This window comes from Gobio gobio (assembly GCF_949357685.1).
Source record: "Gobio gobio genome assembly, chromosome: 4".
NCBI lineage: Eukaryota > Metazoa > Chordata > Actinopteri > Cypriniformes > Gobionidae > Gobio > Gobio gobio.
The window spans coordinates 25631091-25645100 of record NC_137100.1 but is presented as its reverse complement, the minus strand read 5'-3'; the positions used below and the strand labels follow the sequence as shown (position 1 = coordinate 25645100).

The 14010-nt window shown below is 36.3% G+C and overlaps 1 protein-coding gene across 3 annotated transcripts in view; it reads right to left on the bottom strand.

Moving 5' to 3' along the window:
- skic3 (SKI3 subunit of superkiller complex) overlaps window positions 1-14010 on the bottom strand; it is a 23845-nt gene extending 9835 nt beyond the window's left edge. For 2 of the 3 annotated variants that reach the window (XR_013816400.1, XM_079815621.1), the window contains exons 1-34: window positions 13959-14004; window positions 13620-13712; window positions 13341-13484; window positions 13094-13185; window positions 12262-12337; window positions 11983-12126; window positions 11763-11861; window positions 11561-11669; window positions 10226-10366; window positions 9823-9924; window positions 9590-9714; window positions 9024-9110; window positions 8802-8905; window positions 8542-8668; window positions 8254-8433; window positions 7972-8096; window positions 6848-7098; window positions 6635-6737; window positions 6316-6498; window positions 5218-5362; window positions 5049-5127; window positions 4882-4943; window positions 4735-4791; window positions 4583-4651; window positions 4424-4498; window positions 3694-3835; window positions 3175-3268; window positions 2391-2468; window positions 2172-2296; window positions 1898-2021; window positions 1577-1801; window positions 624-696; window positions 464-517; window positions 276-387 (exon numbers count right to left, since the gene is read on the bottom strand). Coding sequence is in view for 2 of the 3 variants with exons in the window: in XM_079815621.1 (XP_079671747.1) it covers window positions 276-387; window positions 464-517; window positions 624-696; window positions 1577-1801; window positions 1898-2021; window positions 2172-2296; window positions 2391-2468; window positions 3175-3268; window positions 3694-3835; window positions 4424-4498; window positions 4583-4651; window positions 4735-4791; window positions 4882-4943; window positions 5049-5127; window positions 5218-5362; window positions 6316-6498; window positions 6635-6737; window positions 6848-7098; window positions 7972-8096; window positions 8254-8433; window positions 8542-8668; window positions 8802-8905; window positions 9024-9110; window positions 9590-9714; window positions 9823-9924; window positions 10226-10366; window positions 11561-11669; window positions 11763-11861; window positions 11983-12126; window positions 12262-12337; window positions 13094-13185; window positions 13341-13484; window positions 13620-13712; window positions 13959-14003 (3844 nt within the window). In the remaining variant the exon portion in view is untranslated. Of the gene's footprint in view, window positions 1-275; window positions 388-463; window positions 518-623; window positions 697-1576; window positions 1802-1897; window positions 2022-2171; window positions 2297-2390; window positions 2469-3174; window positions 3269-3693; window positions 3836-4423; window positions 4499-4582; window positions 4652-4734; window positions 4792-4881; window positions 4944-5048; window positions 5128-5217; window positions 5363-6315; window positions 6499-6634; window positions 6738-6847; window positions 7099-7971; window positions 8097-8253; window positions 8434-8541; window positions 8669-8801; window positions 8906-9023; window positions 9111-9589; window positions 9715-9822; window positions 9925-10225; window positions 10367-11560; window positions 11670-11762; window positions 11862-11982; window positions 12127-12261; window positions 12338-13093; window positions 13186-13340; window positions 13485-13619; window positions 13713-13951 lie in introns of all 3 variants that reach the window. The other variant, XM_079815622.1, reaches the window with a different exon arrangement.

Here is a 14010-nt window from a genome sequence, read left to right as displayed (position 1 = left end):
TATTAGTCTGGGTTAAGTAATTACAAGATCGGGGTCATGGAAAATCTGTTTTTGAATCTTTAAGTTAGTGACTTTCCATTTAGCAGATAACCTGAGAATTGATCCAGGGTGTCTCTAATTGTGAGGACAGTTTTCATCTGAGAAACCTGAAGCTTTCTAGTCAAAATGGTGATAGAATGATTTGTTTTACTTGGAACCTTAATCCTACACAATTAGGATAACACAACATTAGTAACACTACCTGAAAGAAAACTGAAGACTGGAACTCAGTTTACCTGGGCACAGCAGCACAGCTCTCTGGATTGTTTTCAGAGCGTTGCATCTTTTTTCCTCACCAGAGTGGCGGCCTGAGGCCAACTGATTCAGTCCACTGTACAGCAATGCCCTCTAGAGATGGAAAGAGTTGAACTCTTTAATGGATACAGATCTTGGCATAGGAACTTATCCACAAATAACAAGATACCTTTCCAAGTGTCAAGCTGGCATGACATGCCACACTGCCAGCCACAGCGCCTCCCTGATAAAAAAAATAGGAAAACTACATGAACACCAATATTTTATGGTCAATGCTTTTATAACAGGTAAGCATGTTAGTTCTCCTAAAATATTGTGAGAACACTCACACTGGCTTTGTTGGGGCAGTACTGTGGGACCAGTCTGGAGAGAAGAGCCCAGAGAGATGGATTCCCTGGGTTCCTACAACATAGAAGTTGTCAAACACGCATACTATTTTTATAATTAAAAAATGGTTGATAAAAGAGAGAAGAATTATTGTAATTCTGGTGTGTTCTGATACCTTTGACATTTGGGTTAATTAACCAAATGCAATGATTCATACCTGAAGTTAATTAGATTAAAGGATCTTCCCTTTAATAGCATTTGAGTGTTTTCATGTCTTTGTACGATGCAGATTAGAGGAGGACATTAAAAGGTCACTTGCTATTGAACAAATAAAGATGTGCGTTTCATTTAATCAAAGTCCTCAATTCCCTACTCAACAAGACATAATGGGGTCTGACGAATATTCAATAATTGAAGTGTCTGGGCTAGACAACTGAAGTTGGTCTTTTTTGATCTGAGTCTGGCTCCAGGTGGACTTTCCTGCAACAATTAACCATTTTATTAATATAATATAATATAATATAATATAATATAATATAATATAATATAATATAATATAATATAATATAATATAATATAATATAATATAATATAATATAATATAATATAATATAATATAATATAATATAATATAATATAATATAATTTATGTAAGGCCTGGAAATCACAATATTAAAATACCCTTATTTTTAGGTGGGAATCGAGCAGAAAGATGGTGTGTGACACAAATTACAGCTAATCAGGACATAACCGATGCCTTAATATGCTTTGTATTTAATATAGTAGGCACTTTTATTTGTCTTCAAATACCAATATACTACATAATAGATTTTTGACCACGGATACTTTATAGTGAGCAGATAAACTCCACTGATGACATAGCTTGTCACATTTTGTCATAGATTGTTGCCTAATCATGTTGCATCTAATTAGGAGACTAAATATTATACAGTACCTGTGTATAGCCCTAGAAGCTTCCCTATGTACACCGCTATAGTTGCCCTGCAGGGCCAGCAGGGTGCAAGTGAGCAGACAGTACTCTTCCACAGCACCTCCTACAGGTTCCCCCAGTTTGAGCAGCTCTGTGAGCGTAGCACTTGCCAGGGTCACGTCCCCATGAACCAACCCCAGAGCACAGAGACACTGCAGACTCTCTGGAATGGGCTCTTTAAGCATGGAGCTACACACACAAATATAAACAAGAGGAGACAGATTTTGCTTTTGACTACTGAAGCAGAGAATGTGTTTCTCTGAGATAGTTGAGTAGTTGGCTCACCACTTGAAGAGAAGAGTTTTGGCAAGATCCATGCTGCCCAGCGTGTGCTGTATCAGGGCCAGTGCAGTGAGTATACAGGCCTTTTCTTTCTCACTAGAGGCAACTGCAAGGGCTTTCTCATAGGCTGGAAATGAGCGTACAAACACAAGTGTACATGCATGCCCTCGGAAACACACACAATCACAAGCTTGAGTAGTTTTATAAGGCACTGTAGGGGCTATTTCAAATCACGATGTTACCAGTGACCAAAGGCAAAACGGCAATGACAGCTCACCCTGAACGCTCTCTGGCAGGTGACTGATTTTGAAACAGGCCAGAGCCAGCCCAATGAGATCATGAAGCTCCTCTAAAGGTGTGGAGGAATAAATACGCACTGCTTCTTCCCACTGCCCATCATCACTGACAGCGACATTATCAAATAAACATTATTTCATAGTGATAACTCTGATGACATAATTATAGATGAAATGACTGACGGCATAGTGATTTTTACCTGAGGGCACGTCCATAACCCCTCAGAGCAAAGCTGAGCTTGTCTGTGTGAGGGGACGCCTGGAGCAACTCGACAGCTCTGTGGAAAATGGAAAATACCGAAGAATGATTTAATACCAAAATAGTCTAGATCAGTGTCAGAAACTTTAGGCAGCATACTTTAGACATTTTTTAAATAAATTATTTAAATCATATTATTTATTTTTTTAAACACATAACGAGTTTTATGTCAATTAAATAAATTAATTCAAATAACTTGATTAAAATTCACACATATACATATATATTTATAAAATACAATTTTAAAAATGTATTAATAAATGAATTAATATGAATCAATATTTTCATATTAAATATATTGCATTAATATATATGTAACGTATAAATATATTAGATTATATACATCAAATTAAATGAACATCAGTTCATAATGAATGTGATATAACATAAAAAATATAATGCAATAAAAAAATATGTTACAAAAAAGTTGTATTAAATTAACTTTTGTTAATTGCCCTTTCAGATTAACTAAAATTGTGTCAGACAGACGTAAAGGGTTAGTTTCATTCACGCCCATTATAGAGCATGGAAGAGCCAGGATATTTTTTCATCGAACTCTGATTGGGTTTGGCTGAAACAAGAAAGTCATATATACCTAGGATGGCTTGAGGGTGAGTAAATTATGGGATAATTTTCATTTGTGGGTGATCTAACTCTTTAATGTCCAACTGGCCAGGACAGAATTTCCAAATGTAAATAGCTAAAAATAGCTAAAGGTGGCAAACCTGCGATATGCCTCAGTGGCCTGTTTCCTCAGCTGCAGGTGTGTGTTCAGGTATCCGAGCATGATGAAGGCGTCAGGGTCGGTCTGAATCCTCTCTGGAGTGAAAAAAGAGAGAACACTGAGCTTCATTACCTCTCTCCATCTTTAAATCATGTATCACTGTCACACGGATCATTTCCTAAATGTGTCTAGCCATTCCACCTGCATTGCTGGTAAAACCATTCAATACATCAGGGTTCTTTAATTGTTTTCAGGCTAAAGGGCCTTTATTATACAAAGAGATGGAGCAGAGATCTGTTACATATTTTAATTGAGTGTTACATTTTTTGCCTGGCCTATCAAAACATGCATACAGTGCCATATTAATGCATTTGGATACTTTATAATGGTTATATATTACAGAGCTTTGGTACTATACTTTCTTTTGCCAAAAACTGGTTTGAGATCAGACAACAAATGACAGACCCTTAAATAACCTCGCAATATCTTAATACAGTATGGTGCATTTGTGTTCTCATACCAGTGTACTTGCTCAGAGCCACCTGGGCAGCAGAGACGGCGTTCATCTGGACTATGTTGTAGCGGTAGAGCTCTGAGTCTCTGTTGCTCCTGTCCAGCAGTGTGGAGCAAACCCAGAATGCGTAACCCTTCACTCCCTCAGTCTAACATCAAACAAACATGTTACTGCAAGAAGAACATACAGCCATAGTCTGAACCTAAAGAATAAACTATACACTACATTTCAAAAGTTTGGGGTCAGTACTTTTTTTTTTTTTAAATAAATGTATACTTCTATTCAGCAAGGATGCATAAAATGTATCTAAAGTGACAGTAAAGACATCTATAATCTTATTTTAAAAATCCATTTACAATGTTTTTCTTTTGAACTTTCTATTAATTGAAGAATCCTAAAAAATATTAAGCAACTGTTTTCTACACTGATAATAATAAGAAATGTTTCTTGAGCAGCAAATCAGCATATTATAATGATTTCAGAAGGATCATGTGACACTGAAGACTGGAGTAATGATGCTGAAAATTCAGCTTTGACATCACATGAATAAATTACATTTTAAAATATATTAAAATAGAAAACAGTTCTTTTGAATTGTAATTATATTTCACAACATTACTGTACTTTTGTTCAAATAGAGAGCATAAGAGACTTCTTTCAAAAAATAATAATACAAAAATATTTCGAACCCCAAACTTTTGAAAGGTAGTGTGTGCTTAGAAATGACTAGACGTACATGAGTGCTCAGTTCTGTGGTGTGTCTGAAAAGGTCCATGGTTTCATAACTGCCTACGGTCTCAGCAATGAGGGCCTGTATGATAAGAAAGAAGTTAGTAATATATAGTATATAGTAATGGACTAAAGATATGAACTCAAGGTCTAATCTGAAGTGTACCTGTCCGATCCAGCAGCTCACAAAGAGGGGCTCTAGAGACTGAGCAATCTTGAAAGCTTCATGAGAGAGCTAAAAAAAATTATAATGTAGAAATCAGCATGGCTCTCTAATACAAGTCAAGTCAAGCTGATCACTTGACAAAATCACATTACCTCTATATTTCCCTTCATCAGATACAAAGCACCAAGGTTAGTCCATGCAACCACATTCTGAAAAATAATCAGAAGAAATATTACTTGCATCAACAGAAATGTTTAAAAAGTGAGGACCTTTTTTCTTGCATTTCTTGCACTACTTACATTTGACTCAGCATTTACTGATTTGATGAAACTGTGTTGTGCAAGTGCAAAGTTTTCTATTCCTAAAATATAAAAGCAGAATACAATATTAACACAAGAAGAATAGTCAGTCACAAACCAGTTATGTAATATAGACTAATGAAATTATGCACATCATGTGTATCTACCTTTTGCCATGGCAACCACCCCGAGGGCATTCCAGTGTGTGTGATTAGAACTGTCCAGCATGATCGCCTTTTTCACACACTGCCAAAACAGAGCCAAACCAAAACAGCCGGTTAAAACACATCTTCATGTAAGTGTTCTGAACAGCTGATCTTAGATCAGGTCACGTACCAGCAGGGCTTTTTCCAGCAGAGGTTGGGGATCCTCCTCAGGATACAGGCAGCTGAGCAGTCTGGATTGGTGGTAGTAGTTTAGCCCGAGGTCACACCACAGACTGGCGGACTCTGGCATGAGTTTCAAAGCATGACCAAAGCACCTGATGTTTCATTAAGAGAATAAAATGAATAATAAAAATAATTTTCACCTTTTAGTTCAATATATTTCTGTATCAGTTCCAACTAATCATGAGCAGGCATTTTTGAATAGATTTATGTAGACGACCACAAAATATGGTATATACATAAATAAAACTTAAACATTCAACAACATACAAGTAACTGAAATAAGGCTGCAATTATTTGATCAAATAAACTGTAAAACAGTAATATTATGAAATGTTATTACAATTTAAAATGTTATCTTTTGTAACATTATAAATGTATATAAAAGTACTGAATTAATGTCTTTCCAAAACAAATCTTACTGACCCCAAACTTTAGAACACAAGTGTATGTATTAGTGCATTGGATAAACTATATGAATTTTAAAAAAAAAAGTTGTTTGTTTGTTTGTTTATAGTTTAATATAACTCTAGTATGGCTGCTGTACAAGAAATGTATGCTTCTATTCAGCAAAGGATGCATTAAATTGATCAAAAGTGAGTAAAAACATTTATAATGTTATTTTAAAAATCCATATCGAATAAATGCTTTTCTTTTGAACTTTCTATTCATCTATGAATCCTGATCAAGGATCACGGAAATGTTTCTTGGGCAGAAAATCAGCATATTAAAATGATTTCTGAAGGATCATGAGACACTGAAGACTGGAGTAATGATGCTGAAAAATCAGCTTTGACTAATTTTAAAATATAACATGCCAGCTTTCCCGGCTATATTCATGGAGAGAAAGAGATTAAAAAAGAATGATTAAAATAGGTTTTTAAATTTTATCTTAGATAAAAAATATATATTTTTAAAGGCGTTCAGCAAGTAAATTAATACATAGCCAGGATGTTGTGGAACACTTATTTTCTACAGATGAGCCCCTAAAGACATGTAATGACAGACTGTGATGTATTGTGTGATACTGTGATTGTGTCTCTCTTACCTTTCTCCTACAGCGAGGAGCTGTCTCTGGTCCAGTGTATGGTTCTGATCAGGTGGATCCATTCCACATAGAGCTCCAGGTACCAGCACTTTGGCTCGGTTTGAAGACACAGTTCTGCAGGTGGTGCAGACATCACCCAGTAACTTCCACAGACAGGACAGGTCTGGCCTTTTCTTTACAGCACTGAGAACATTAAAACCAATCAATATCCTCTCCATGACACCCATCAAACTCATCTGACATTGTTAGACACCACTTTTAAAGAATGAGGCACAATATTCCCTTTACTCATATTCATATATATATATATACACTTTACCTGAAGAGGTAATGGATGGCATTCTGTATCAAATCTACAGCTCTTCCATCAAGATAGTCATCCAGTGCATTTCTAGCCAAGGCTAACAAGCATTCACCCAGACCTGAGACCCAAAACACAGTTGCAAAGATGCTTTATGAAGCACTCATGAATACTAGATGAAATAGTTATTAACCTGACAGATTTAAACATTAATGCAGAAATCACACAAACCTTTCAATGCCGGCACATATTCCTCCTGCTCTAAGATCTGCCTGTACTCTGAGGCAGCCTCTTTAAACCGGCCCAGGATCTGTTTGATGGCAGCCGTCTGATAGAGGCTATAGATGGAGGTGGGCTGAAGTAGATGTGCTTTATCAAAGGCTTTCAGAGCAGCTGTGAAACTCCTGCGGTTCAGGTACGCCTCACCTAAACATTCCCAGCAAACCCAGTCCTGAGGATCAGCCCTCAACGCCGCCTGCAGACTGAGATCACAGCAGAATCATGGGTAACTATCAAATCAAATCAAATTTAATTAAAAATGATCAATACATATGGGGCAGTCATTTATCTTAACATTTTTTTCTATTTAAGGAGCTATGGTGTGCCAACTTTTTTTTGTTTTGTTTGTCCTGAGCTTTTTGCCTGCTGGATGTGCACACTTTTTGTCTAAATCTTAACTCCCACATTTAACATTTGGTGGTGTCATCTCTGGAGACAGCAAAGTGGACCTTGAAGACTAAGTTAATTGTGGGATTCTGGGAAATAACCTCTTCTGCCAATAATACAAGGCAACTTTTTATTATGATTAAAACTAATATAGGTATAATAAAATATTATACTATATTAAATATATTTGCATTGGTGGCATTTGATTAAATATAACTGAAAACAATTATAAACATGTAATAATATATAAATATATGCTACTCCATATGAAATATGAGTTGCAGAAATCCATGAAACACGCTCATTCCGGTCTCTATCTATATGATCCACGTGCAGAGTGTTGTTTAACTCATTGCGGCGTTCTGTACAGAAACCGCTCTCATGCGTGCAACGCATGTTGTTTGAATTCTCCACTGTAATGCGATTTAATGCGTAAAACAGCTCAGTGATTGGGTAAAAGAGTTCATTCTCATGAATAATGCAGAGAAGCGCTCAGAAACTGCTAACATTGGCTGCAGGCACGATTTTTTCACAAACTCCGAAGGCATGCTTCTACCTCACATTCTGTGATGTTGCTTCGACTTTGCTTTTCAACCCGGCAGAACGAAATTGCTCAGTGCCACCATCCAGTGCCAGTTAAACAAATCCTATTACCAATATTGCCTTATAGCTGAAATCGATTTGCTTACTCTGCAATGGCCTGTTGGTGCTGGCCAATCTTGAGGTGGTAGAGACCTCTCCTCATCCAGGCCCATTTAGCAGAGCCAGGAGTGGCTCTCTCTGTTACAGACTGCAGAACAGTCAGAGCTGAGTCCTAAACGGATAGAACACATCACAAAGTTAATAAACCCCAGTCTTCCACAGCATGTACAGCGAGAAAAGATCTTTGCAAATTTTTTTAATTGGATTTTGGCGAGAAAACCTAATTAAAGGATACCTTCAATTAATTAACTAGACTTGTCTACACTCACCATGTCTCCCTGCTCCATGCTGAGGTCTACAGTAGCCGCTCCAGCCTCTGCATCAGAGGAATCCAGCTCAAATGCTCTCTTATAGCAGCCTCTGGCTCTGCCCTGATCCTTTGCCACCTCTCTGTAGTAATGGCCCAGGAAACGAAACACTGAACCAAGATATGGGTCCAGTTTAGCAGCCTTAAAACAAAAGAAAACTAATCGTTATTTATTTTTATCCAAAGACAAAAAACTGGTATCTATATATTAAAAGATAAAGAGTGTAAGTTCCGATATTGGTGGCCTCACCTTGAGCAAATGTGTATGGGTTTTGCTACGGTCCTTTCGTATTTCCTCTCCCATGTTCCAGTACAGGCTTCCCAGCAAGAAGTATAACTCCCCATTATCTGGGCTTCTGGATAAAGCCTCCAGAAAGCTTTATGACAGAGAAATTTTGACAAAAGGCTCAGTGTTTGGTGTTTACAGCCATGTTGGTTTGTGATATTGCATGTGTTTGTGTGTGTGTTTGTGTGTGTGTGTGTGTGTGTGTGTGTAGGAGGGTTTCACACCTCTCCTCAGCTTGTTTGAGCTGTTCTTTAGCAACATGCGTCAGCCCCTTCAGAGTGAGACCCTCCACAGATCCTGGGTGAGAGCTTAGCAGCTCAACTGAAACCTGTAAGAATAATTTCATTCAAACATGATTTGGTCTACTTAGCATTATAGATATTAAGATATTAGATGTTAAAAATGCTATTTAGGAATTATGTTCCTGTTGAAAGAAAACAATTCACCTGAAATGCTTCATCAGTTTGGCCTTTTTGCAAGTGAGCTCTTCCTTTCAACGCTAAAAGCACTGGGTCATTTTTGGCATCTGAAATCTAAAAGGAGACATTATCAACATCATATCAATCAAATAAATGTTCAAATAACTTGTTAAAATCTAATTTACACTCAGGTTCAAAAGTTTGGGGTCAGTATGATTGTTTTTTGAAAGAAATTAATACTTTTATTGAGCTAATGTTTATAATGTTACAAAATATTTCTATTACAAATAAATGCTTTTTATTCATCAAAGAATCCTGAAAACAACTGTTTTCAACACTGATAATAAGAAATGTTTCACAGTGAAGACTCGAGTAATGGCTTCTGAAAATTCAGCTTTGCCCTCACAGGATTTACACTTTAAAATAGAAAATAGAAAACAGCTATTTTTGTAATAACATTCACAATACTACTGTTTTTACTGTTTTTTGATCATAAGAGATCATAAAATCATTCCAACCCCAAACTTTTGAATGGTAGCGTTCATTTCTGTTGTAAGATTGCAGCAGTGTCAGTCTTTGTTTTAAATCTTTACCTGTGTCAGTATCTGCAGAGCTTCATCAGCATCCTGCTCTCTTCCTGTCCTCACCAGAGCATCTAGTCTCAACCTCTGCAGCTTCTGAGTCCAATCATCAGAATTCCCGACACTCGACTTCAACCCTGAATACACAAGAGAGAACAGCCCCTTTCACTCTGTCAGTGCAGTTGAATGAATAGTTGTCATGTTAACTGTGTTTCATAAGTGCAGTTGTTTTTAAGAAACAGTACCTTGGCTGGAAGATGTGGCACTGTCAGAGTATTTATGCATTTTTAGTTGAGCCAGAGCAAGATTATACCACCCAACGATGGAAGAACGCATACGCTTCAGTCCTGCAGGAAAAACACGTCAAAAGATTTAAACATCCTGTTTGCAATTTACATTGAATATTTTAGGAATATTACTTCTGTATTAATGTAAAGCTGAACATGAACATAAATCAAGTTCTTAAAATACACTATTAATAATAAAAATGTATTTGCAGGATTTGATATAATGCATTTCTTACATTATACCTATACATGACCTCCGGTGTCAATGAAACATTCATATCAAAAACACGGAGACACTTTGATAATCTTAATGCTCCAGACCAAAAAATCTGTGAATTCTGTAAGATATTTATGAACTCACCTAGACCAATGCTTTTGATGGCGTCCTCGTATTTTTTATCCTGAGAAGCTTTAATACCAAGGCCAAAGTGAGCGTGTGAGTTGTTAGAATCCAGTTCTGAGAGACGACTGAAACAACGGACAGCTTCCTCACTGCAGTCACCTACCAGGATCATCGGAGATAAGAACATTTATCTGAAAGCGGTGTTCATTTTGAAATATCAGACATGAGTTTTATGTTTTCTCCAAACAGAGACAGGGTTATTTTTGTATTTACTTTATTGTTCAAAGGTTTGGGGTAGGTTTGAACTGTAATGTTTTTAAATAAGTCTCTTATGCTTACCATTTATTTAATCAAACATACAGTAAAAACAGTAATATTGTGAAATTTTAATATATTTTAAAATGTGATGGTAAAGCTGAATCTTCAGCAGTCATAGAGCGCTGCAGTGATGATGTATTGCTGTAGGTTAACCCAGAAGTTCCCTCGATATAACCCCAATAGGATTTTTCCATTGGCTTTTGGATTATTGCAGAAATTAAGCTCTGTGACCAACAAAAGTTTGATTCTAATTATGAACACATTTTGTTTATCACCATAGCCTTCATGAACACAACTTTTATGAATTTTAAAGCCAAATACATTAGCCAGAATGCAAAAATATAAAAACAAAATGTAGGCTACAAACAAACTGCACCACAGTCCCATGGCTTCAACACCACCATCAATAAGCTTCTGACAACTCTTTCAGTCCATATTTAAAAAAACATTTTCCCTGAAAGATTGAGTTAGAATAGTTTGTAAGAGTGGAAGTATAAATACAGTGAGGCTGTGAAATTGGTTTTCAGTGCAATGTTTAATGTCCCCAAAAACCTCTGTAGTCCAATTTAGCTATATGTTAGCAACTGTCTTTTTCAAGACAAGTAAAACATAAAACATAAAATCATAAAGGGGTATTACTAATGTATTTTATGTCCAGACCCAGACATTATGTCAGCCAAAAAACCCATTTGAAAAACATTGACTTGAGAACGACATAACCAGAAGTGCTCATTTCCTAACAAATTCAGAGTTTCGGCCTACAAAAATACGTAATCTGTGCACCAGCTTATAACTTCCGTCTTTAGTCTTCAGTGTCACATGATCCTTCAGAAATCAGTCAAATACGCTGATTTGGTGCTAAGGAAATATTTCTTTAAAAAAAAATCTTACTGACCCCAAACTTTTGAAAGGTAGTATATATTAATACATAGCAAATTGGATATAAATAATTACGATATGTAGGAATAGGAGTAAAAACAATGGCTTTTTTTGCACTGATTTCATTTATCTTCGAGGACGGGGTAATAAACTGACCAGTTTTGATGTAATGCTCACTGAGTGCCTCTAGAGGGTAGGAGTGTGTCGGATAGCAGGACAGTGTGGCATCACAAACATCTTTTAGCTTGGCCACCTCATGAGGAAGCTGCAGGAAACAGAATGTGAAACATTATGACTGAACGGAAGCAAATTATAATTGTGTATATTATTATAATTGTGGCATTTACAGCTTGCCAACCTTAGAAAGACATTTAATGTAATCCTGAGAGAGGCTCCTGTGGGCTTCACTGGGCACATCTACTGTCATTTGCAAAGCTCTTTCAAATGCTGATATCAGCTGTTGAGGAAAGAAACACACACTCTAAGCTTTGTCAAAAATGTATGTGTTGACATTAACCTGGGGGCATGTACAAAAAAAAAACAGCATTTGAGAACTAAAACTGGTGAATCGGACTGACATGCTGCTGAGTCTCATTGTCCTGATCCTCAACAGTGTCCTGCAGGAGTCTGGTCATCTCCTTCCACAGCTCCATCAGCTCTGAATCCTCCACCCCTTCCTCTCCCTCCTTCATCTGGATTAACCTCTGCCACACTCTGGCCACCTGTGGGTGAAGTAGCAAACATATGCAGTTAGAAATAATGTGTAGAATTGTGAAGGTAACAGACCAGTGCAGTTCTATTCACTTAAATATTCTGTTGTAACATCAAGTCCTTCTAATCATATTTAAAGATCATACCTCTAAATGGTTCTTCTCCGACTGATAGACTTCCACCAACTTCTTGCTCACCTCGAAACATTTTGCTTTGTCTGAGCTGCAAATGCAGAAAAACAGACACAGATCAAGCTAAATGTTCAAACTGTAGCATGGTACTCCTTTTTAATTGCCGCACTTTTTGACCATAAATTACAAAATTATATTTTATTCGGGTTAAAGGATTTATCACAAGATGCTTTGAAGTGGATTTTGGTATAATGTGTGATGGTGTACAAATGCCTTTTCTTCATTTTTTAAGAAAGTTAGCTAACCCACAAGTTAGCTATAGTAAGAAACTTACTTTGATTATAAAAAAAGAAAAAAATTGATTGTTTCTGAATTAAAATTCTCAAAGCTACAAATATGGCAATGACCCCTAATGAACCTCTTAAAATTAGAGGTAGTGAAAATGTATATCTTAAAATTATAGACATTTCCGATCTTTAACTTTTATTCTGCTGCCCTGGAAGAGATGTGCTCCTGTCACTTCTCAGTTCTATGATAACCAATAAATGTTTTGTAGATAATTCAACTAATTTGTTCATTAAAATGATTGGCATGATTATAATAACCAAAGTGCAAAGAATTTCACTGATTTTAATCGAGGTGTTTTTATACATTTATTATTAAATGTAAAAATGTGGGTAGCTAGGAGGCAATTCCAAAAACCTAAAAAAAAATCTGCCCTCTCAAACATGCAGAAAGGTAAAAAATAAATAAATAAATAAATAAATATCTAAATGTTTAATGCTATTATAATCTAATGTTTTTCCTTTAAAATCATCCTAGGAGAAAAGAAGACCACTCTACTTACGTTTCATACAGTGTAATAAGTTTCTGGTAAATCTTTGGCAGCTCAGCTTTGAAATCTGCTTGGTCACTTTTATCATACAGATTTGCTAAACCCTGTAAATGAAATCAACATCTAGTAAATTAATTTGAGGACTCCTGCAGGAGTAAATGCACAATATTATTAAAGACCAAATAGTTAACAAAATATATCCATCAATAAACACTACATTTCCTGGACCATTCATTGAAGTTCATAAACTACAACCCACCTGCCATGCCAGCAGTTGCTCTGGCTCCAGTTCAGCGGCCTTTCTGTAGGCGATCTGTGCCTGATCCGGCTGCTGCAGCTCTGTGGCTGCCACTCCAATGAACACCCAGGCATTATAGTTATTCTTCTCAAGCTTGAGAACAGCCTGGAGTGCAGAAATAGGGTTTAACTTGAGAGTGACATGTTTAACATGCCTACCCATGAAAATACAGCCAATCAAGAGAAATGTATGAGATGGAAGTTATTTACTGAATGCTAACAAGTGGAAGTAAACACTTACCTTACAATGTTTCAAAGCTTCTTTAAACTCTTTATTTTTAATGGCTTCTCTTGCACTTTTCAGCTCGGCTTTCACTTCTTTACTGGACATTTTCTTAAGTAATTTGACAGATATAAATGTTAAGGAAACATTAGCTGTAGTAATGGATGTTTACAGTTATGTTATGTTGCCTGATAACTTGCTGACATGTAGACATGACATTCATTAAAGCGTGTAAAATAACTAAATTGTCATATTATCACAGTTATTACAGTTGTATAACTTATAATTTATATACACTTAAATAATAAAGAAATGTTTGTATTTCTAGAATGTTATTGTAAGAAACGTACTACGTACTGCAGAACTTGTCAGTTTCCATTCAGCAAGCAGTAAATTGCGCATGCGTGTC